Source organism: Ovis canadensis, chromosome 1 (genome assembly GCF_042477335.2).
Source record: "Ovis canadensis isolate MfBH-ARS-UI-01 breed Bighorn chromosome 1, ARS-UI_OviCan_v2, whole genome shotgun sequence".
Lineage (NCBI taxonomy): Eukaryota > Metazoa > Chordata > Mammalia > Artiodactyla > Bovidae > Ovis > Ovis canadensis.
In genome coordinates, this window is record NC_091245.1 from 215,150,271 (window position 1) to 215,176,957 (window position 26,687).

At 35.6% G+C, this 26,687-nt stretch overlaps 1 protein-coding gene across 4 annotated transcripts in view; it reads right to left on the reverse strand.

The window, feature by feature from the left end:
• Positions 1–26,687, reverse strand: part of NAALADL2 (N-acetylated alpha-linked acidic dipeptidase like 2) — a 1,648,032-nt gene that overhangs the window by 730,777 nt on the left and 890,568 nt on the right. For all 4 annotated transcript variants that reach the window (XM_069559730.1, XM_069559739.1, XM_069559749.1 and 1 more), the window contains one exon: positions 15,438–15,557. In XM_069559730.1, the coding sequence (XP_069415831.1) occupies positions 15,438–15,557 (120 nt within the window). The remainder of the gene's footprint in view (positions 1–15,437; positions 15,558–26,687) is intronic.

Below are 26,687 nucleotides of genomic sequence, written 5' to 3' on the forward strand. Positions count from 1 at the left end.
CTTAATGAGGTGGGAATACCACACCACCTTACTTGCCTCCTCAGAAACCCAAATGGAAGTCAAGAAGCAACAGTTAGAACTGTACATGGAACAACAAACTGGTTCCAAACTGGGAAAGGCTGTATATTGTCACCCTGCTTGTTTATCTTACATGCTGAGTACATCATGCAAAATCCTGGGCTGGATGAATCCCAATCTAGAATCAAGATACTGTTAAGTCACTTCAGTCGTGTCCGACTCTATGTGACCCCATACACGGCAGCCCACCAGGCTCCCTCATCCCTGGGATTCTCCAGGCAAGAACACTGGAGTGGGTTGCCATTTCCTTCTCCAATGCATGAAAGTGAAAAGTGAAAGTGAATCCACTCAGTCGTGTCTGACCCTTAGCGACCCCATGGACTGCAGCCCACCAGGCTCCTCCATCCATGGGATTTTCCAGGCAAGAGTACTGGAGCGGGGTGCTATTGCCTTCTCCGAGAATCACGATAGCCAGGAGAAATATCAACAACTTCAGATATGCAGATGACACCACTCTAATGGCCAAAAGTGAAGTCACCAAAGAGCCTTTTGATGAGGGTGAAAGAGGGGAGTGAAAAAACTGGCTTAAAACTCAACATTCAGAAAATGAAGATGGTGGCATCTGGTTCTATCACTTCATGGTAAATAGATGGGGAAAATATGGAAACTGACAAATTTCATTTTCTTGGGCTCTAAAATCACTGCGGACAGTGACTACAGCCATGAAGTTCAAAGATGTTTGCTTGGAAGAAAAGCTATGAACCACCTAGACAGCATATTCAAAAGCAGAGACATCACTTTTCTGACAAAGGTCCATCTAGTCAAAGCTATGATTTTTTTAAATAGTCATGTATGGATGTGAGAATTGGACCATAAATAAGCTGCATGCCAAAGAACTGATGCTTTCAAACTGTGGTGCTGGAGAAGACTCGTGGGAGTCCCTTGGTCAACAAGGAGATCAAACCAGTAAATTCTAAAGAAATCAACCCTGAATACTCATTAGAAGGACTGACGCTGATTCATTAGCCACCTGATGCAAAGAGCTTACTCATTGGAAAAGATCCTATTGCTAGGAAAGACTGAAGGCAGGAGGAAAAGGGGACAACTGAGAATGAGATGTTTGGATAGCATCACTGACTCAGTGGATATGAGTTTGAGTAAACTCTGGGAGATGGTAAAGGACAGGGAAGCCTGGCATGCTGCACTTCATGGGGTTGCAAATAGTTGGACACAAGTGAGTAAGTGAACAACAATCTATAGTTACCCTTTCTAAAATATTCAAATAAATCAAAGAAAATCCTATTAAAGACATTTTAATTTGTAGGAAAAAAAACCAAAATAGCAGTAATATGCTTATTTTAGATTACTTTGAATCAACAGAAATGTATTAAGGAAAAGTAGTAAAACCTACCTTTATATTCACCATAGATTCATATCCAAAACAAAATGTAATAGAAACAACAATTCTTTACTCACTGGCCACTCCCCATCCTGATAATTCATTATCAAATACTCTAGCAGTAGGGATAAAAAGGAGAATAAATGGTCTCCTTTTGATCTATGCCACAACTCTTTGATCCTTGCAAATTTCTTAACCTACTTTGATTGGGCTGGCCAAAAATGTTTTTTGAGTTTTTCCGCAAGATGTAACATCTTATGAAAAAACCTGAATGAACACTATATCATCTTAAGATTAAGAATTTGTTATTGATAACCTTGAATGATCATCTCTTCTAAATGAATAAAAATTTCAAGATCCCACAATATGGAAGATAACCTAGTGCAGCAACTGAAAATCTTTGGCATTGATTTCTAATAGGAAATGTGCAAATAGAATACTTTTAAATGAAATACTTACAGAAAGAAAAATCTTGGCTACTTGCAAATATGCTACCAAATTATACTTTAGTGAATTTTTCATGTCTATAGGCATATGTGCAGAGATAAATTGTAGGATAAGGACAAACACAACTGCAGCAGTCTATGACTTATGGTGCAATCAAAAATAAGCAGCCATATTCATATATATATATATTTATGAACCTACAAGAACAATGAGACACCCAATGCCTTTTAATTAAAATGAAAAATGAAATCAACTTACTATGAGAATCTAATATTAAATTACATAAACCAAGATTTTAAATGCACTAAATATTTAGAGGTAGATCTATGGAAAATGGACTCTCGGTAGATGAACTATAAAACATAAGTCAAATATTGTTGCTTTTCTTATCCTGATCCATACCTCCATGTTATTATTGTTACATGTTATTGCTATATTGCTGTGATTATGTTTAGTTTTCTCACATTTTTTAATCTTAGTACCTCCCCGTTAGAAAAGGCTACCCTTTAAAGTGAAATATCCACAACTTTAAATAAGATAAATAAGTGAAAAGAACTGATCAAATAATTTATAAAATTAGGTGCCTATAGACCTAGAATTACAGATGGAATTACCCCATTTCATATGAGAAATGAGTTGCATATGTTTCAAGTCCTCCTAGAAACATCTTCTACATTATAAAAAGCAATGCTTTAAATGGTTTTGTGGGATAGAGAAGGCAGTACTAAGGATGACATATGATAGCAGAAATCAGCCTCTCAACCCTCAATATTAATCTGATGTCAAATGTAGCAGGGTCAATGTATCATACATTTATGTGATCAAGTAAATTGCTAGAAGCAAATTTGACATTAAGATGATAAACACAGCTATTAACAGAAATCAGGGTCTATGGTAATCAGATCCAATAAGCTAATTAATCTTAGCTCTGTCACAAAGATTCCTTGAGAGTGGAATGATAACCTAAAGCATAAGTAGCACATTTCGAATGATTTAATCTTCCATCTCCTATGAGGTAAACATGAGATGGATAGGGCCACAGTCACTGGGATTAAATGCTCTTCTTTTCAAGCCCTGTTCTGGGAGTCTGTACAGGAGTACATTGTTAGTCCAGCTCCAAGACAGTCAGGATATGAAATTATCTAAATAACTGATGTTATCATAAAATAAAATATGATCAATTTTTACTTTGGTAAAGTTACAAAATACTTTAAGCATAAAAAAAAAAAAATCAATTCTAGGCCTGAATGAAACAGCATCAGCAGATCATGCTAAAGCAGGGGGAGTGGCAGCAATCTTTCCATAATACCAAGATGGTCTGGATAGGGATTATGTCAGAGTAGCATAGACAGTAGTCATCTTCACAAGTGAAAATAAGTCATCCACATACACAGTCCTCTTTTAACACTAAAGATGAATAATTCACATTGATTTGACTGAAAATATAATAAACTCATTTTCTTAAAAATATACACACAACTGTCTGATTTTCTAAAAATATTTGTAAATCAATGCATCCTTGGAGCAGACTTTTCTTTTAAAGTATATTTGCCATAAGTTGAATGAAAAGGTCTAACATCTTTTACTAGAATGAAGTAATGAGTTCATAAATGCCTTAACCACTGCTTTCAGAAAGGACCAATTCCTCAGCCTACCTTATCACAAAACCATTACTACTAAAGTATGGAAACATTACGAGCCTTCTTATTTTTGGTTTGAAAGTTTTCTTACCAGAGCCTAAAGTGGTATAAAGAAAAAGATAGCTAAAATTCGACATACACTAAACCTATATATAATATAACTCTGTAACTTGTAGTAAATTATCAAGGATACATATACATATATACAAATATTAAATGCATATTAATGTATATATCAAGAAACATATAAAACATTAAGTATTTTAAAGTTCTATAAGCAGACTAGGATAACTGTCTTTAGAAGCTATTTCTGGTACTTAATCAGCGTTATTTTATTAAATTATTTATGTGCAACCTAAAAATATTTTGTTATAATTGAAGTCCATAGCTTTAATCTCTGCAAAAATTGGAACAGTTCCTAATTTTTAAGACCTGAAAATTTCTTCTTGTGCTTGAAAATGGTTCTTAACTTTCCCCTCAGCCTTTTCTTCAGATTAAGTAACTTTCAACTAAATAATTCACCACATTTTCCTGTTCCTTCAACCATTTCTAAATCAGTTCCTCAAATTCTTCTACCCATCTTAAAATAGAGCAAATCAAACCTACCCTGAGATTCTACTAATTAACCGCACTTGGGAAAGATTATTTTTCTACTTTTGTATATCATTTTCTTGATAAAATGAATCAGTAAGTTTTTGCTTATTTTTAATGATACTGCCCTGATATTTCCCGGTCTTTTTCAGTTGCTCTAGGGCCAAATGATTCCTATTCTTATATAACCAAATTCCTCTGGGATTCTGAGAAATCAAAACAGTAAGAGAATACAATTATACAGGACCTTTAACTACAACAACAACAACAACAAAAAGTGTGCCTACTCATTAAGACCTAGTCTGCTCAGATGTGTATTTTTTTAATGCATTTTATGAAATACAATAAATAAATCAGTAATCCTTACCCCAAATTTATAGGCCTAGTTAGCACAATAAAATATGCTTGTCATAATTAGAAGCTATTCCTTTTTCTAAGAGTTTTATTAACAGCCAACAAAAATCACTACAGTACCAGAAGATGTTCACAGCAGCCCAGCAGTTACTTCTCATTTTCTCATTAAACATTCCATATGCATCCATCAAGTCATTACAATATTCCACATATCTGTCAACCTATGCTAGGCTATCACATACAAGCCTGCACCCTAAGACGATTCTTATGAAATATTCATAAACATTTTCAAGTTATAAATTTCTCTCATTCAAGATAAGATTTAATGGCAACACTTTCCTGAACAAGTTAATGAGAACTCTTCTTTAGTAATATGCGAGCTCAGATATACAAGTGCCCCTTGATTTCACCAGGAACTTCGGTCAGGGACAAACTCAACACTAATTCACATTCAGCTTTTTTTTTGTTTAGGTGCCCAAGGCAATGTCTTCCTGGCTGTCAGCAATCTGATAAAAACATCAAAATTCAGTCAATGTGGATGAAGAGCGATTTAACTTTAATGACCATACCCAACCCATCAATTGATTTTTACCATATTTCAGGAAGAATATCAAGTGATATTTTTATCCCTTAAATCAAGTCAGATTTTGGACTGCTAAACTGGTAAATCTGAATTCTGATTAGTATGCCTGATTAACAAAAAGCAGAAGCCAACTGAAAGACTCCCTACAGAAATGGGAAATCTTGTTCACATGATTTCCCATTTGAGTGGCATGAAAGCATGACACTCAATTAGTTCTCTTGGTGAGGGGGTGGGTTGGGGTGGGCGGATAAACTAAATTAACATTGAAACAGGCATTTGCAGCACCTGTTGAGAATCCTGATTTAGTCCACTCACATCACAACACTCCCCCCAATTTTTATTTTGAAGATTTCAATTTAAAGGAACAATGTAGCAGGATTAACACTCACATATTAAAAGCTTCTTCAGATGTTATTTTTCCCCACATTTGCTGTTTTCCATATGTAGCATTCTCACTCTGAACCATTTGAAAGTTATCTGAAAACTCTTTGTTTAATTGTGAAGAACCATCATCAAAGCCATAGTGGTGCTAATGTCTGAGAAAAGGCACTTAAAGTTTCATTCATAAATATGTTATGAAGCTCTGGGAAGCAAAAAGTGCACTGGATTTGGAATGACAACCTTAGCCCTTCTGTGTAATACAGGTATGATACTGAGTAAAACACTCAAAAATCTCAGAGACTAAGTTACTCACTATAGAGCCAGGATCATGCCTACATCACTAGGATTTTGCTATGACTATTAGTGTTTATATGAAGTAAAGTATCTGAAAGAAAAATACATTGTTACATAAATATTATTCAGGAAACTATGTTACTTAAAATCTAGACTATAAGAATTACCTGGTTACAACACAAAAGCAATAGACATTTGTTGAGCATTTACTATGAGCTAGATGACTATAATTATACTGGTTTTACAAGGAAGTAAGTCTTACTGAGATGAAAAGATTTGAAGATTGAGTCAGTGATTTAAGTGGTAGACCTGGGATTCCCGGGGGGAGGGCATGGCAATCTACTCCAGTATTCTTGCTGGAAAAATCCCAAGGACAGAGGAACCTGGTGGGTAGCCCATGGGGGTCACAAAAAGTCGGACATGATTGAAATGATTGAGCCCACAATAAATTTAGACTAAACTGAAAATTACTTTAAAAACCTGTAACAGAAAAGTTATTTTCAACCTGCACATTATTAAAACCAGAAAAACTTTATTCTTAAGTATAATATATATTAGGCTACAAAACCTTCCCAATAACTTTGCATAAACACAGTAAAAACATACTTTGAGTTAAAAAGCAATTTAATGAATATTTATGAAAATAAAGTAACATACATTAATAGTAACTTATTAAAATAATATTTTATTGAGTGTATATTGTTTTCAAAATTCAAGTGAAAATATTTTAAGCTTATGTAGCTACATTAAGATTTTATAGCTTATTAAAGGTTAATTTTTTATAAAATAAGTACACTGAATTAAAAAATAGATACAATATATTGTGTAGCTATAATTTTAACTAAATAAATTTTAGGGAGAGGTACTTTTTTACCTAACTATTAATACTTTTTCAATGCTATTTCTTCCAGAAGTATTTTAAGTTTGTCTTCACATATCTCATAGCAACAACAAATCAGTAAAATCCAAGTTGCTGCTCAGAACCAATGTATTCCTGAGCAAGGCAGTAATCTATTTTTACCATAAGAAAATAAATGAGAAAAAAAAAGTAAAAGGAAAGAACTTAGAGTCATACAGTGATTAATAGTTATGTAGTGATTTTTTTAAACTTTGTTAATGTGGAGCAAAGGATTTATCTATTTTATAATTAAAACAATTTGTTAATATCCATGACCTCTATGAAATATCAACACAGAAGTGAAAGAACTATGCAAAATTTCCAAGTCAGTTTTAGGATACTCTAACAGCAAATACATGAGAAAAATCTTAAGCTAAAGTTTCAACATCATAATCATTCCTGAAATAATCTAAACCCTTTACTGAAGTACTGAGCTTTAAACAAACAAGGCTGGGATTAAACCATTTAGCAAATGATAAAGCCTTAAATTTTTGACCACACAGAATGAGGACCAATAAGAAAAATGGAATTCAAGTAGAAAATGTAGTATTTAATAATCATTTTGAGGTGATTAAACAAAACATTAGCTTTCTTTTAAGGAGTGTTTAGTATATTCTTGGCATTGTGTTAAGTACTTACATGCATAATTTAATTTTGATAACAGCCTTATGATATAGAGGCACTTTCATGATACTCTTGAATCATATATAATACCTCAATTTTCAGTTTAAAATCTATATTAGATGTTTATACAACTACTCTATAATAGTAATACAGTTTCAATTCCTAAAACAATATTATCTTTAAATATTATATAATTCCATTACCTGACAAAAATATCTAGGCATTAAAATGCATATTGAAGAATATAAAAATCAAAAGCATTTACTACCCTGTATGTTATTGCTTATATTCATCCTTAATAGTCTAATTATATTTACCTTTAACATTTATTTTTCTGTTTATTTATGCCTGTCTTATTCCACAAAAATCATTAGAGACAACTTTATTTATTTTTATGGTTTGAGATGCTACACGGTATCAGCATAATCTTTTACTGTTAATGCAAGAAGCACAATCTTAAAAGACTGTATTTCTGTAACTGATTTATCTTAAGTATATTATTATATTCAGTTCAGTTTTACAAGTTTGAGAGAGCTGTCATTCCCCATTATTCAATTCATATCCTTTCTCTTTAGAATTTTACTCAGATTTTAAGGGCTTACTAAGAATAACTAGTATTTATTAAAAATCATGCATGCATTTTAAGATTCAATATTCATATAACCATGCAAGTTGGGATTACTTTTATCACCACTTTGTGAATTAAAAAAATGAATTAAAAAACCCTGAGGTTTTAGATCATATTCCAAAGTCACACAGACATCAAACAGAAGAGCTAGAAATTAAGCTAGTCTCTTCCATCTTTGCATCTTGCCATGCTGTGCTTCACTATTCAAAACAAATCACCTGGTGAATACAGAAGACAACACACTGGAAAGACTGGGAAACCCATCTACAGTAGGAAAAAAGTAAAAACTGTCAACCAGACAGAGAGAGGAAAAACTGAAATGTGAAAGGATAGCTCAGGATTACCTCAAAGCCAGACGTCATCATCATCGAGAGATCTACACCGGTGTGTCAAATAAGTTCTCAAAAATTAAAACGTGTCTAAAACTTACACTTTCAGATTTTAGAGTGATACATAATGTATAAAAAAACGTTTCTGAAACATGAATAGTTTCAGGTAGTCCACTGTGCCTTGCTGTGCTCAGGTTTTAGTCACTTCAGTTGTGTCTGACTCTTTGTGACCGCATGGACTGTAGCCCAGCAGGCTCCTCTGTCCATGGGATTCTCCAACCAAGAAGACTGGAGTGGGCTGGCATTTCCTCCACCAGGGGATCTTCCAGACCCAGTGATTGAACCCACATCTCCTGTGTCTCCCGCCTTGACAGGCAGATTCTTTACCACTGAGCCACCTGGGAAGCCCAAGGAGTTAATTAAAGGGGGTCAACTGCCATTTTCTTTCTTTCTTCCTATCTTTCCTTCCTTCCTTTCTCTCTGGCTTCTTTCTCGATTTATGCTTTTCTTAGTTTATAACATTTAAGACAAAATAATCAGTCCTTTTTTTTTTTTTTTCAACCAAACTTACAGGAATGGATGGGGGTGATTTATACATATTACAAAAAGATACATGCAAAATTCAATCTTTCTAATAAAAAATGTCACTTGTTATGATTTCACAATATTAAAATGGTTAGTAAAATTAAATTATATGATCATATAGGTAAAATACAGGCATGACTTCTAAATTATGGGATTCATTCACAACAGACTCAAGACTTGCAGATATACCTTTATTTGTCTTAAGCCACAAAAAAATTTTAATGTTAGGAATAAGGTTGGAACCATTCAGGATTAATTATTCTTGTTCTCAATGGCCCGGCATGATGCAGTCCGTGGGGTCGGAGTCCATGGGGTTGACTGAGCGATTGAACTGAACTGAAAATCAGATTGCTAAATAGTAGAATAACACTAAGCCTAGTTTTTTCATTATAACTTATGATTGAAGTTGTATTTCAACAGAAACTACCTTTTGTAGATATGATAATATTTGGTCTAAGTCATTTAGAAAAATAACTAAAGTCAGTCAGTGGAAAATGGAAAGCATTCTGATTTTAAAAATAATAGCACATTTGGCTTTTAAATGCTTTAAATCATTGTTTTCTGATTTTGTGTTCTAGTCCTGACCATGTTTTCCGTGACCAATGGAGCCTGTAGACACTTACAGTATTAAAATATGGAGTATTGGTCTTTTGCAATTACTTCTGAGAACAGGGTATGAAATACCTCATTAAATCAGCCAGTGAACAAACTTATCCTTTCTAAGTATCAAGATAGTGTTCACTTTTTTTTTGTTCATGAAATGCCTTACAAAATTGCCTTAAAAATGAAGTGTGCTTCCATATACAAAAGCGTACATAAAATATCATGAAGCGACAATGAATTAAATGTTTTTTTTTTTTTATCTGAAATATTCAGACCGTCACGTAAATAAATCTGCTAGCTTCATCAATAGCAGGGAAAGTTATAATGCGTCAAAATTTTCAATAAGGAAGGAATCTTTTTCTTCTTTCATATCCTTCTAGCCTCACTGTCACATGGCACGTAAGTCTCTACCAGTGTACACATACATACACCATGCATACACACACACACACAAAATGAATGTTTTAGCTTCAAAAAAATATTGAATTCCTTTTCTATGTACATTGTTGTACTATCATACTAGGTACCATACATTGTGATGCTAATTATTAGATAAACATCATATTTTAACTTTGGCATATAAAAAATAAATTTTAGAAGTACCATCTTAAACTTCTACCACATAGAGCAAATGCTGTTCTAACTGAAATTAAAAAATTAATTTTTTTGAATGCAGTTATCCTAGGGATTGAATAAATATAATCAGGAAAAACAGGAGACTGGGGTAAATGAAACTTATAGTTCAGCAAATACGAAAAGCATGCAAACACGTTATGTGAGGTTAGTTTACAAAATACACTCTTTCTCCACACTTTACCTAAACTGGAGAATTTCTTAATGACCTTATTGTCCATTTATTGAGTACTAATTGGTAAATCACCAAATATAGAGATTTCTTCAACTCAATGTTTTAAATTTACTTATTTTTAGATGAAGTTGTGTTTGAAGTTCAAATAGTATGAACTTTACTTTTTCTTAAACTGTTGGAAACAATCTGTTTGAAAATATCAACACGTAACAATTGCTTTCTATTCCTCATTTCTTTCTTTACCAGCTCTTCCAAAAGGCCCAAGTCTTTAAGCATGCTTTATGGAGTTGAGTGGCAGTTGGTTAACTTACACACTGGCCAAACAATGTACAATTGATATTAAAATATAAATCTTATCTGATGAATAGATAGGAAACTTTCATTTGTAGGAAGTTACAAAATCATTTGGATTTCTAAAACATTAAAATTGTGATTATAAAGATAAAAATATATTAAAAATGTAAAAACCAGCTAATACTTGCTAGTATTTTACTATCAAACTGTGAGTATTAAGATTATACTCTGTTACTCCATTTATGAAAAAAATAGCAACAGCATTTACAAATATTTTTCTGTAACTCCACTATGAACAGAAGGCATAAGATATTTATACATTTGTAATTTTACCATATGCAAATCTGAATCCTATAAGACTTGGGGCTTAAATGTGGTGTGGACCCAGACAATGGCCCAACTTCCACATTTCTGAGGGATTTACTTGATTTCTAGTTGCCATGGAGTACACAGTAATTTTTTTTTTTTTTTACTATTGCTTTTCAGGAAAATGATTAAAGGAAAGCCAATAGCTTTTTATTATATTTTATAAAATAAATTTCATACTTGAGAGCTATTTAGCAATTTGGGAATTTGCAAGGGTTTTAGAATCTGCTGTACTGTATCTCAGATTGTCACTGAGAGAAATCTAAGTGAATCCATTATGATATATAAGAGAGTATTTTGTCTTACAGCTTAAAGAATTAAAGCACACTCATAAAATAAACTGCTATAAAAACCAAGTTCAAAGAAACCTAAAGCCTTTCCTCTAAGGTTTAAGCATAAGGAAACTGGCACAAGCTAGTTCTGAGGAGCTTGCTTGACCCTTTCCTGAAGTAACTAAGAGCAGACATCAAGGCACAAAGCTAGAAGCCATCTGCCTTTTATGATTCCTGTAACAAATACAGGGATTTTCTCATCAATCCCTTTCTAGAGACTAAATTAACACATACATATAATTTATGATATAAACTAATGAGATCTGTTCTTTCTTGGCTGTAGATCATTTTCTACTCATTTTAGGAGATAATATCACAATTATGCTTCCCCTTTGCCCTTTCCATCTCAGATGCAGAGATTCCCTCTTAGGTTCATTTCTGAACTATGATATAGATACTACTCCACAGTTGAAATATGATTAACTTTTCTCTTTACTCAGTCAGTCCCATGTTCCCAGTCCAGATGCTCATTTAGAAACATGATTAACAGTTGTAATTCACACAGAAGTCAATTGGCCCTCTCTCTTTTTTTTCAACCCAGCCATGTTGCTGTATTACCTCTCTTTTCAATTTCAACCTCAGAATATATTTGATGGACAGGTGAAGCAAGTTCAGCTCTAATCATGCTATATAACTTTTTGTCTACTCCATGCTTTCTCTTTTCTTTACAGTGGAAATGTATATTAACAGATATGGTATCAGTGATTATATAATCTCTGTGACAATTACAGAAAACAAAGTTGCCTGGAATAGAATTTGAAACATTAAAGAAAGGATGCTCTATCTTCTTTGCCTAGAAGAAAATGCCAAGCTTGTCACAGGACTTTGTGTGGCAGAGAATATTGCATAGATCTCTCTATTAAATCTTTTCATAGGCCTGTAAGGAGGATGATCAGGGAAAATGTACCAGGTTCTTAATAACTCTGTCCTATTCTAGTTAAACCACTATTTCACTACTTTATGAAACTCATCTAATGGTTTCATAATGTAAATATTCTCTGGAGCACTCAAATAAAAAGAAATTGGCTGTTTTAATCCATTATCTACTGGTAAGGATTTTGAGAGTTTGGCCTATAAACATTGTTAGAAAAAAAATTTTTAATGTCTTAACATGAATTTTTAGATTTTTTTCTTATAAAATTTATAAAGAATCTTCAGAAAAATATAAAGTAGTAGAAATCATCAGTAATTTCATCAACCCAATTTAAATAATTGCCCCACCACAAACAACATTTTAGTATCTATATCACTAATAGTTTGATCAATCAGGATTCATATAATATACCCAAAACAGTGTTACAGTGGCTCCTCATTATTCATAGGTTCACTTTTGGAGGTTTCAGATACTCAGAGTCAAAGACAGTTCAAGAGACACATGTACCCCAATGTTCATTGCAGCACTGTTTATAATAGCCAGGACATGGAAACAACCTAGATGTCCATTAGCAAATGAATGGATAACAAAGCTGTGGTACATATACACAATGGAGTATTACTCAGCCATTAAAAAGAATTCATTTGAATCAGTTCTGATGAGATGGATGAAACTGGAGCCAATTATACAGAGTGAAGTAAGCCAGAAATAAAAACACCAATACAGTATACTAACACATATATATGGAATTTAGGAAGATGGCAATGATGACCCTGTATGCAAGACAGGAAAAAAGACACAGATGTGTATAACGGACTTTTGGACTCAGAGGGAGAGGGAGAGGGTGGGATGATTTGGGAGAATGGCATTCTAACATGTATACTATCATGTAAGAATTGAATCGCCAGTCTATGTCTGACACAGGGTACAGCATGCTTGGGGCTGGTGCATGGGGATGACCCAGAGAGATTTTGTGGGGAGGGAGGTGGGAGGGGGGTTCATGTTTGGGAACGCATGTAAGAATTAAAGATTTTAAAATTAAAAAAAAAGACAGTTCAAAATATATTAAATGGAAAATTCTAGAAATAGTATTCCTAAGTTTTAAATTATGTGCTGTTCTGAGTAGCCTGATGACATCTCAGGCTGTCCCACTCCCTCCAGCCAGGATGTGAATGGTCCCGTTGTCCAGCATATCTACACTGTGTATTCTCTCCTGCCTGGTAGTCACTATGCAGCCCTCTAGATGATCAGAGTGACTGTTGAACCTGGGTTTCCTGCATTGGAGGCAGACGCCTTAACCTCTGAGCCACCAGGGAAGCCCCATGGAGATATTACACTCACATAATGATTATTACAACATATTGTTATATCTGGTCTATTATTCATTATTGTTGCTACTCTCTTACTGTGCCTAATTATAAATTAAATTATGTCATAGGTATGTATGTATAGGGAAAACCATAATATATGTATAGTTTGGTGCTATTTGTGGTTTCAAGCATCCATGGGGGTCTTGAAATTTATCCTCTGTGGATAAGTGGATACTCTATTTTTTTCCCACTGTACTTTTAAACATCCAAAAAGAAACATCCTCCCCAAAAAATTTAGAGGAAGACATCGTCTGATTATTGCTAATAAAATGTCCTCTAAGCAATTTGAATCACTTGTCTTAAATAAGTAATTAGAATATCTAGTCTTATACCATGATCAAAGCTGTACCCTTGATTTAAAATTTCATGTTCTTGCCCCTCTACCAGATTTACACTGTTTTCAGAGGAGTGTACTCTATCTTATTTCCATCCTTATGCATTTGTGATACTTATCTATAAATTGAAGATAATAATCCACACCTCAACACTATGGTGATTGTAAAGATTAATGTGAAAATATGTTAAAAATGCTTAGAAAAACATTTAGCCCACATTTCTAGCAATGTTACTTTTAGAAGTAACAATAATTATTCTTATATAATTATTATAAATGTCCTCTTTTTAATTTATTTGACATATGAGGATTTTCACATATTTTAAATATGTTTTATGTTGCAATTACGGTACGGTATTCAGCTGTACCAGTATAGCATGATTTTCAATGATAAACTGGATGTATGTCTGTGTGCTCAGTCATGTCCAACTCTTTGTTCCCCCATGGACTGTAGGCCACCAGGCTCCTCTGTCCATCGAATTTTCCAGGCAAGAATACTGGAGTGGATTGCTATTTCCTACTGCAGGGGATCTTCCCAATACAGGGATCAAACTAGCGTCCCCTGTGTCTCCTACATTGGCAGGAGGATTCTTTACCACTGAGCCATAAGGGAAACCGAAACTAGATGCATATATCATTTCAAGTATTTTCTCACATCATTGGGCATCATGTTTTTATCATGCCTGTTTCCCCCCCTTAGAATATATTGATTGAAATGGAATTATTGGGTCAAAATGTGATTACTTTAAGGCCTTTAAAACATACTGACAAATTATCCTACAAAACACTAGTATCAATGTTATCAATGTATATTTTCAAGACTATCTTAAAATTCTGGCCCGTTATCTATAATCAGACATTGATTTAAGTATAAGGGCATCCTTGGAAGATAATTTTTTAAAAACAGGCACAGAATGCGTTCTTGTGTCCTTACAGAGTGTACCAACAGAGTTCTGGAAACTTTTTTGCTCTTAGGAGTTAGCAAAGCTCATATAGTTTTGAATGAGGTGAAATCCAATATGTGTTCAGAACCAGAGTTTTCCAGTGACAGAACTATACTGACCATTCTTTTTTAATAGGAAAAGAAAATGAACTAAGGAAGAGCAGTAGTGACTCTCTATTGTGATGGCTCATTATGAGATACTTATATTGAACTGCTTTAATTATGTAAATGCATCTAGTGGATGAGTGTTAATAAACTTCTATTTAAGTAAAATAAATCAAACTCTGGCTCTTCTTAGTATATTATACTTTAATTAAATTTCTGAGCACAGCCAGTAACTATGAAGTTATACAGTCGACAAAATTAATCACTGAGGAATGTAAATCTGCGAGATACTAGTGTAACATAAAGTGCATGATAATTAGATAACAGATTAGAAGTTTCACAGATGTCATAAGAGGACACTGTGGTTCTCATTTTCACCATTCCAGATAGATGTTATAAAGGGAATACCAACTTTATGAAGGTCCCACAAGCACAGTATCTTAAAGACTCTAATATGAAATTAGCCATTTTGGAAAAGTTATCTTCCTGTGACACGTTATGCCTCTTTCTCTCTCCACATTCTCACTCACACACACATACATACATACAGTCTCTCTCTTCATGTTCCCAGATACACATGTGACCCCAACTAAACAAAATATTTACCCCACAACCAAATGATGGGCACTGGACTAACCTTATAAAGTAGTGGCAATTTTCCTAATTTCAAGAGTGCAATGCGATTTGTGACATTTTTCATTTTTTTAATCCGCTTTAAGTCATCTGCATTTCCATAACTCACATCAATGACTTCAGCCTGAAAGAGAAGACAAAGAAAAATAAAGCCCTGTCAGGAGAATTAGGGCAATTTGTCCATTTAGTGTAATAAAATCATTCATACTAATTTGAAATATTCAAAAGAGAACTAATCTCTCTTATGTGTCCCAATCATGACCTTTCTATTTCTATCAGGGTACAACAATTCTTCTTTGAGAGGTCACTGGAAAAAAGGTTTAGAGTCATATTTGTTTTCTACTCTTGCTTCTGGAAAAGTTACAAATCCAGTTTATGTCTCTAAAAGACCATGAAGTTTGATATAGTTGACACTCATATTTCTGGAATTTGAATCAGAAAACTGCAAAATTCATTTCCTTAAGATTCAAGAATAATCATGCCATTCTGAGATGTGAAAACAGCTCAAAGATTCTCTATGTTATCCAAATTAAGTACAAAGTTCATGATGCCCAGCTGTTCAGGATGTACACATAATCCAGCTGTGAATGACAACCCCCCAGGTTATGTAGGATACAACCTGTACAGCCACACCTACTACTACGATATCCAAAACTTCAGAATAAGCCCCCAAACAACAATTTCTGTCACCTTTCCCATTAGCCCCCTACAGTTTTATTTTACAACACTATTTCTCATTTTTAAATTCTATTTCATTGACATATAAGTTGTTGCCTTCCCAGAACTTTTAATGGGAATCCTCTGATGTGGTTTTTCCTTCCCCATTGGAAAAGTACTGCCCAGAGTGTTCGATTCAGAATATACCTATAGCCAAGATGATTCCTTTCAGCTTAACTTTCTGTATGTCTAATTCAAATAAAGTTGTTATTCTTTCCATATTGTGCTGCACCCACTATGCCAGCAAATTTGGAAAACTCAGCAGTGGCCACAGGACTGGAAAAGGTCAGTTTTCATTCCAATCCCAAAGAAAGGCAATGCCAAAGAGTGTTCAAACTACTGCACAATTGCACTCATCTCACACATTAGTAATGCTCAAAATTCTCCAAGCCAGGTTTCAACAGAACGTGAATCAAGAATTTCCAGAGTTTCAAGCTGGATTTAGGAAAGGCAGAGATCAAATTCCCATCATCTGTTGGATCATCGAAAAAGCAAGAGAGCTCCAGAAAAACATCAAACTCTGCTTTATTGACTATGCCAAAGCTTTTGACTATATTCAGTTCAGTTCAGTTCAATCGCTCAGTTGTGTCCGACTCTTTGCGACCCCATGAACTGCAACACGCCAGGCCTCCCTGTCCATCAACAACTCCTGGAGTTCACTCAAACTCGTGTCCATCAAGTCGGTGATGCCATGCAGCCATCTCGTCCTCTGTCATCCCCTTTTCCTAAGGTCCCCAATCCCTCCCAGCATCAGAGTCTTTTCCAGTGAGTCAACTCTTCTGCATGAGGTGGCTAAAGTACTGGAGTTTCAGCTTTAGCATCATTCCTTTCAAAGAACACCCAGGACTGATCTCCTTTAGAATGGACTGGTTGGATCTCCTTGCAGTCCAAGGGGCTCTCAAGAGTCTTCTCCAACACCTCAGTTGTAGATCACCAGAAACCCTGGAAAATTCTTAAAGAGATGGGAATACCAGAACACCTTACCTTCCTGCTGAGAAATCTGTATGTGGGTCAAGAGACAGTAGTTAGAACCGGACATGGAACAACATGCTGGTTCCAAATTGGGAAAGGAGTACATCAAGGCTATACATTGTCACCTTGCTTATTTAACTTAAATGCATATTACATCATGCCAAATGCTGGGCTGGATGAAGCACAAGATGGAATCAAGATTGCCAGGAGAAATATCAATAACCTCAGATATGCAGATGACACCATTCTTACAGCAGAAAGCAAACAGGAACTGAGGAGCCTCTTGATGATGATGAAAGAGGAGAGTGAAAAAACTGACTTAAAACTCAACATTCAGAAAACTAAGGTCACAGCATCCTGTCCCATCACTTCATGGCAAGTAGATGGAGAAACAGTGGAAAATAGTGGCAGAATTTATTTTCTTGGACACCAAAATCACTGCAGGTGGTGACTGCTGCCATTAAATAAAAAAGACACTTGCTCATTGAAGAGCTCTTTGAAAAAGCTATGATCAACCTGCTGCTGCTGCTGCTAAGTCACTTCAGTCGTGTTCGACTCTGTGCGACCCCATAGACTGTAGCCTACCAGGCTCCCCTGTCCCTGGGATTCTCCAGGCAAGAACACTGGAGTGGGTTGCCATTTCCTTCTCCAAAGCATGAAAGTGAAAAGTGAAAGGGAAGTCACTCAGTCATGTCTGACTCTTAGCGACCCCATGGACTGCAGCCTACCAGGCTCCTCCATCCTTGGGATTTTCCAGGCAAGAGTACTGGAGTGGGGTGCCATTGCCTTCTGCAATGATCAACCTAGACAATGTATTAAAAAGCAGAGATGTTACTTTTCTGACAAAGGACTGTCAAGTTAAACCTACAGTTTTTCCAGTAATCAAGTATGAACGTGAGAATTGGATCATAAAGAAAGCTGAGTGCTGTAGAACTGCTGCTTATGAACTGTGGTGTTAGAGAAGACTCTTGAGAGTTCCTTGGACTGCAAGGAGATCTAACAATACATCCTAAAGGAGATCAGTCCTGGGTGTTCATTGGAAGGACTGATGTTGAAGCTGCAACTCCAATACTTTGGCCACCTGATGTGAAGAACTGACTTATTGGAAAAGACCCTGATGCTGGGAAAGATTGAAGGCAGGAGGAGAAGGGCACAGCAGAGGATGAGATGGTTGAATAATGTCACTGACTCAATGGATATGAGTTTGAGCAAGCTCTGGGAGTTGGTGATGGACAAGGTGGTCTGGTGTGCTGCACTTCAAGGGGTCTCAAAAATTCATGCATGATTGAGCTACTGAAGTGAACTGATGTTTTCCAATGATAAAATTATAATACAAAATTTGTTGTTTCAAAATATAGCATATATATGTTAAGGCGTTGATTTTAAACAAAATTAGTGGTGGTAAATAATGAAAGAATAGAGATGAAGAATTTATATGTCTAACTTCCCATCCTTTTCATCTGGCGCTAACATACTTCAGTTGGTTGTATACAAAGTGCCTCCAAAGAAGGCTCATTTGAAGAATATGCGAACACCAACAAGAGATGGGTAAATCTATTTAAGGAAACATTTGTGGCATGAAATATTTCCTTTGCCATTACATTTATCTGCACCTGTGGAAAAATTTACTAATATGTTAAAATCTATTTCAAATATTAGCTACCTGATGAACTATAGCTCTCTGATGGCCAGTTTTATGTGGACTTATCTACTTTTTATCCCCAGATGATCTATTTCTTCCTCTCTTAAGAGGGTGTGGAGAAAAACCCTCTTACACTGTTGGTGGGAATGCAAACTAGTACAGCCACTATGGAGAACAGTGTGGAGATTCCTTAAAAAATTGCAAATAGAACTGTCTTATGACCCAGCAATCCCACTGCTGGGCATACATACCGAGGAAACCAGAATTGAAAGAGACACGTGTACCCCAATGTTCATCGCAGCACTGTTTATAATAGCCAGGACATGGAAACAACCTAGATGTCCATCGGCAGATGACTGGATAAGAAAGCTGTGGTACATATACACAATGGAGTATTACTCAGCCATTAAAAAGAATACATTTGAATCAGTTCTAATGAGGTGGATGAAAATGGAGCCTATTATACAGAGTGAAGTAAGCCAGAAAGAAAAACACCAATACAGTATAGTAACACATATATATGGAATTTAGAAAGATGGTAATGATAACCCTGTATGCGAGACAGCAAAAGAGACACAGATGTTTAGAATGTTTAGACTTTTGGACTCTGTGGGAGAGGGAGAGGGTGGGATGATTTGGGAGAATGGCATTGAAACATGTATACTATCATGTAAGAAACAAATCGCCAGTCTATGTTCTATACAGGATACAGGATGCTTGGGGTTGGTGCACGGGGATGATCCAGAGAGATGATATGGGGTGGGAGGTGGGAGGGGGGTTCAGAATTGGGAACTCATGTACACCCGTGGCTGATTCATGTCAATGTATGGCAAAACCAATACAGTATTGTAAAGGAAAAGAAAGTAAAAATAAAAATTTTTTTAAGTAAAAAAATTAAAAAAGACTTGTACCTTTATACATACATGTGTCTAATAGTTTCAATATCAATTACAGTGTAATTTCCTCAGTAAAGGACCCATCACACACCTATTTTCATCCAGGTTTCCAACATACACTATCAGCCTATCTATCTTGAATTGAAATGATTACAGTATCTTCTAAAAGTTAAGTTATGGTACTTTTAAATACATTTGCCAACAAAATTTAATTGTTAAAATTATTTCTGTTACAGTGGTTCTTGATCATAATTTTGCTCCTAATAAAATGTCTTATTAATTTGACTTTTTAGTTTGCTGATATCATTACCATATAAATAATTATTGATTCACAATTTTAAAGCACAATTAAATGATCACATAACATTAATGATTACAATGCAAAAATGAGAATTCATTTTTCCATTTCAACTTTGCAAGCTCTCTACTAATTATGATTCACTGATAGCATATTTAAACAGGGATATTATTCAATTGGTTATATGCTGGGGTCCAGCCCCAGTGGATCTAGGGAATTTGAAGGGTGGACGGTGTTGGCATGAGAAAAACTTATTTATTGATTGATATAAGAAATATAAGATTAGAATAGGAAGAAATAGTGTAATAGGAAGATTAAGTGGAGAAAGAAGGCTGAATAGCTTGGATTACGCGGAAGACCAATAAAATTCCAGACAAGGAATTTGCACCATCTCTGTTGGGCCACCGGCGCTCTCTTGAATATCTAAGGGTGCCTCGCCTTAGGCTCCCTTTAGCGCGGGTCTTAACAGCCAGGTCAAGTAAGTAGACTTGGCGAGCCTCCGCGCCCCAGATGGAAATTCAGCCTGAAATTAAAGTAAAGAGCAGAGGGAGGGAAAGGAAAAAAGGAGAGAGAGAGAGATACATGGGGGAAACCAGTCCAGAGACTGGCTCTGTCCTCTATTGTTCAGAAGGCCTTTTATACTTTTGATAAAACGTGGACATCAATGGGTAACACAAAGTTATGCAGCGTTAGCAGTCCAGACTCATCAAAACCAGGCTTTTCTCTCTGCATACCTAATTGTATACACAAGTCTTAGGTAATTTACATCATCTTCCAGCCAAAAGGGTTAATTAACATTTTACAGCCTTTTTTCTGATAAGGGTTTGTCAACCAGAAGACTTATTTGTGTTGACCTTCCCAAGGTCTGGTGCCACTCTCAGAAAGCACTAAATAAAGTTACATTCTTTCACAGCAAAGATACAGCAAATTATAACAAGTAGAGGGAGTACAGTGATTTACAGCAAAAGAGAAGCAATTGACTCAAAAGTCTAGTGTTGCTAACATCAAAACTACCATGTATCTATTTCTACATCCTGCTTACATTGAGTAGCATCCTTCCAGGTGCCTAAAAGATAAAGTATATGGAAGCCTGGCAGCAGTCATTGAGTCAACAGTGAAAACCCTCTACCAATATAATTTTTAACTCTTTAGAAAAGGCTCTGTATCTTAAGATGCTTTCAAGCTTTGTGCCTCTCATGGTTGGGGGGCTGTAAGCAATTCACAAGCTGTAAGAGGTTTGGGGAACCTGTTAGGCAAGCCAGAGAGCTATCAGAGGGGGTTTAACTGAAACATCACTTACAAATGCAGAAGACTAAAGCCCTGATTTGACTTTTTCCAGAGAATATCAGAAGAGTGGAAAAGCAGAGCACAAAAGCCGGCAGATTCTTATTTTTTGCAGGGTGGATGCTCAGGAAATTCCAGGGGGAAAACCTGAGGTCTGATTAGTCTTGCCATCAGAGCTCTTGCCGCATGACCTTGTCACGGGTGGAATTCCTCACGCTGGCTACCAGCAGTTATATTAATGGATATATTTTCATATTTAGGAGAAGTGGATGGAAAACTATACTGGTGTGAGAGGGTGTAGCCAGACTATAGCTTTGTTTTTGTACATACCAGAAAGCTAGTAAAATACAAGTCTGTAAAAGGCATTTACGTTATTAGAAAGTAGCAACAGCTGAATAAACAATGGTGGTTTCAATTAAAGAACTCTTCAGCTCATCTTCTATAAATTGTACATATAATATCAATGATTAAGCATTTTAACATAGATGAAGGTTCCCCCCAAGAAAAAAAATATACCCCAGCACAGGCATCATTTTAATAATTTATTTTGGCTTATGTACCTTGAGGGTATGCATTAAAAGTCAATAATTAGAGAAGTCTCAATGCTCTGACAACCTGACAGGTGATAATAAAAATTACCTATTGCCTTTACAGGATGCTTCTGAACCAGGCCCTTTCTGAAAGTCTTTCCTATTTACCTCCAAATCACAGCTGCAAGAAAGCACTGAATTTTTCTGAGACAAATCTATATACAGCAATATGATAAAATGCCAAGTCATTTTTCCCCAACCATTCTTGTTGCTACAGTGAACCTCTTCTTATTGTGTGTATTCTGTCACACTAGAAAACTGTTCACTTACCCAGCTGGGGTATTAAGTTTACATTCAAACACCAGGATTAAATCACCTCTGAGTAGTCTTTGGGAAATGCCAAGTGAATAGGAACCTAGGTGCTTGTTGAGCTATTCACTTTATGTGCACCAGTTTTCCCCTGATGCATAGGAAAGCGTAAATGAGAGTTCCAAAATGAGACAGAAATATCTGGGTTTTTTTTAAACCAGAAAAAAATGTTAAAAAGTCTACACATTAACTTTCATTTAAAGTTTATATGTTAATTTTTGAACAAAGAAATTAAAAAAAATTGAAATTTAAAAAAATTTACATATTGTTAAAAAAGAGAAAAGTATTGCATTAAAATAGATAGTAGTGGGTCACATAAAAAACAGCTAAAAGGATAGAACAATTTAGAAATGAATATTAAAATACAATTATCTTCCATTCATTGTAAAATATGCAATTAGAAGATAATGAGTAATGCTTAAAATAATGAGAAATGCCTAAAAATCAAAACATTAAAAAGTGACATTCTATAATATAAAATGTTGTATGGAAAAATGGAAAGATTATCCTGAGAGGAAGCAACAGAAGAGGATGAACAAGATAAATGAATAGAATTGGTATAGTCTGTAATAAACTGAATAAAATAAACAGAACAACAGAAAGGAGCAAGATCGGAGAAGTGTTTCTGGAGTGCGCCACCTGCTGAGGGCCTGGGCTCCACTTTGAGGAACAATCCAGTGCCGTGTTTCTCTTTCTACCTGTGGTAGCAAGATTTATTCATGCTTACGAAATTATGTATGCCTTGAATTTTTCAGAATTGACATTTTCAACCAAATCAATCACTTTGAATCCTCCTAGTTATTCTCTAAGAGAGATTCTGAATGTACAGAATGTTTGAAAAGCCTGCCTTAACTAAAATAGTAATTTTCTACTCAAAGTCAGAAATGGTAAATCCAAGCAGTTCTCATCCTGACAAAATACAGGGTTATCAGAAGTACTATTCATCTAAATACAAGTTTTACTTTAGAAATTTACTACTATCTTACATAATCTAGCTTTTGCATATTCTTCAAATTAAAGTATTTATGCTTACTAAAAACATAAAATCAAAATCATCTTCCCTGTTTACTGTTATCCTTTCTAAAACAAAAAATAGCTAGTAAAAAAAAATATGCTAGTAAAGTAATGCTCAAAATTCTTCAAGCCAGGTTTTAACAGTACATGAACTTCCAGATGTTCAAGCTGGATTTAGACAAGGCAGAGTAACCAGAGATCAAATTGCCAATTTCCACTGGATCATGGAAAAGGCAAGAGAGTTCTAGAAAAACATCTACTTCTGCTTTATTGACTATGCCAAAGCCTTTGACAGTGGATCACCACAACTGTAGAAAATTCTGAGAGAGATGGGAATACCAGGCCACCTGACTTGCCTCTTCAGAAATCTGTATGCAGGTAAGGAAGCAACAGTTAGAACTAGACATGGAACAACAGACTGGTTCCAAATTGAGAAAAGAGTACGTCAAGGCTGTATATTGTCATCCTGCTTATTTAACTTATATGCAGAGTACATCATGAGAAATGAGGGGCTGGAAGAAGCACAAGCTGGAATCAAGACTGCCAGGAGAAATTCCAATAATCTCAGTTATGCAGATAACACCACCCATATGGCAGAAAGCTAAGAATTAAAGAACCTCTTGATGAAAATGAAAGAGCGGAGTGAAAATGTTGCCTTAAAACTCAACATTCAGAAAACTAATATCATAGCATCCAATCCCATCACTTCATGGCAAATAGATGGGGAAACAATGGAAACATTGAGAGACTTTAGTTTTGGGGGCTCCCAAATCACTACAGATGGTAACTGCAGCCATGAAATTAAAAGATGCTTGTTACTTGGAAGAAAAGCTATGACTAACCTAGACAGCATTTTGTTGTTGTTGTTTTGTGTTTTTCTTTTAATATAAATTTATTTATTTTAATTGGAGGTCAACTACTTTACAATATTGTATTGGTTTTGCCATACATCAACATGAATCCACCACAGGTATACACATGTTCCCCATCCTGAATCCCCCTCTCCCTTCTCCCTCCCTGTACCATCCCTCTGGGTCATCTCAGTGCACCAGCCCCAAGCATCCTATATCCTGCATCGAACCTGGATTGGCTATTTGCTTCATGTATGATATTATACATGTTTCAATGCCATTCTCCCAAATCATCCCACCCTTGCCCTCTCCCACAGAGTCCAAAAGAATGTTCTATACATCTGTGTCTCTTTTGCTATCTCTCATACAGGGTTATCATTACCATCTTTCTAAATTCCATATATATGCATGAGTATACTGTATTGGTGTTTTTCTTTCTGGATTGCTTCACTCTGTATAATAGGTTCCAGTTTCATCCACCTTATTAGAACCGATTCAAATATATTCTTTTTAATGGCTGGATAATACTCCATTGGGTATATGTACCATAGCTTTCTCATCCATTCTTCTGCTAATGGACATCTAGGTTGCTTCCATGTCCTGGCTATTATAAACAGTGCTGCGATGAACACTGGGGTACACGTGTCTCTTTCAATTCTGGTTTCCTCGGTGTATATGCCCAGCAGTGGGATTGCTGGGTCATAAGGCAGTTCTATTTCCAGTTTTTTAAGGAATCTCCATACTGTTCTCCATAGTGGCTGTACTAGTTTATATTCCCAGCAACAGTGTAAGAGGGTTCCCTTTTCTCCACACCCTCTCCAACAGCATTTAAAAAGCAGAGACATTATTTTGGCAACAAAGGTCCATCTACTCAAACTATGGTTTTTCCAGTAGTTTTGTATAAATGTGAGAGGTGGATAATAAAGAAAGCTGAGTGCTGATGAATCGATGCTTTTGAACTGTGGTGTTGGAGAAGACTCTTGAGAGTCCGTTGGACTGCAAGGAGATCCAATCAGTACATCCTAAAGGAGATCAGTCCTGGGTGTTCACTGGAAGGACTGATGCTGAAGCTAAAACTCCAATACTTTGGCCACATGATGTGAAGAGCTGACTCATTGGAAAAGACTCTGATGCTGGGAAAGATTGAAAGCAGGAGAAGAAGGGGACAACAGAGGATGAGATGGTTGAATGGCATCATCAACTCAATGGACATGAGTTTGAGTAAGCTCCAGGATTTGGTGATACACAGGGAAGCCTGTCGTGTTCCAGTGCATGGGATCACAAAATCAGACACGACTGAGTGACCGAACTCATATAAAGGAGATAAAATTAAATAAAGTAACATAGAAATTAAACTCAAGTAAAACTAAATTCTGTTAGGAATATATTTCCATATTTAAGTTGATAATCTTCATAGTCAACAGGCAAAATGATATAAATTTGGGGTAAGAATGTATACTAGATTTATCGTTCAGTCTCTCTGTTATATCCAACAGGATTGTAGCACACCAGGCTTCCGTGTCCTTCGCTATCCCCTAGAGTTTACTCAAACTCATGTCCATTGAGTCAGCAGTAACAGCACATTTAACCATGGAGATTATCAGTTGCTTTCAGTATCTTCAGAACATTCATGTTTAGTAGAGAATTCTGCCCACTATATAGATGAGGAAACATAGTCTAAAATATTTAGGTAATATCCTAATGTTAATAGCAGATTGGCACTATGAAGTTGTATCAATGCTTACCTAACTGCCAGTTTCCCCTATTAGACTGTCAATTACACGTGGGCAGCGTCCAAAGATTCTTATATATCATTTTGCCTCTGTGATCAGCGTAAAAAGGCATTCAGTATGTAGCCAGCAGGCTAAATTCTATATTAGTTCATCTTTCAGTATCAAAATAAAATATAGGGAAAAACAGATTAATAATCAAAGGGTACTTTATTTAATAAATGATACACAATGTCTTAAAGTAAGAGTATCAAAAGAGTTGCAAATTCATTCAAGAGAATTCCTTCTGGAGACCGTTTTTGTGATAGAATTCTGCTTCCTTTAGAATTACCTATATTAGGTAATAGTGCATAAATCTAAGAATCAACATTTATACAGATCTCTCTAGATCAGAAAAGACTGAATTTGCAGCATCCAATGAAATGAGGTAAACCTTATTTGTAAACTGTTTACTGGCATTTTATGCAAATGAAACAATACATTAAATCTGCAAAGAAAGTTACTTTATCATAACATTATAACTGGTGTGCTTAAAATCATATTCAGTTCAGTTCAGTCGTTCAGTTGTGTCCAACTCTTTGTGATCCCATGAACCACAGCACACCAGACCACCCTGTCCATCACTAACTCCTAGAGTCCACCCAAACCCATGTCCATTTAGTTGGTGATGCCATCCAACCATCTAATCCTCTGTTGTCCCCTTCTCCTCCTGCCCTCAATATTTCCCAGCATCAGGGTCTTTTTAAATGAGTCAGCTCTTTGCATCAGGTGGCCAAAGTACTGGAGTTTCACTTTCAACATCAGTCCTTCCGATGAACACCCAGGACTGATCTCCTTTAGGATGGACTCATTGGATCTACTTGCAGTCCAAGGGACTCTCAAGAGTCTTCCCTAACATCACAATTCAAAAGCATCAATTCTTCGGCCCTCAGCTTTGTTTATAGTCCAACT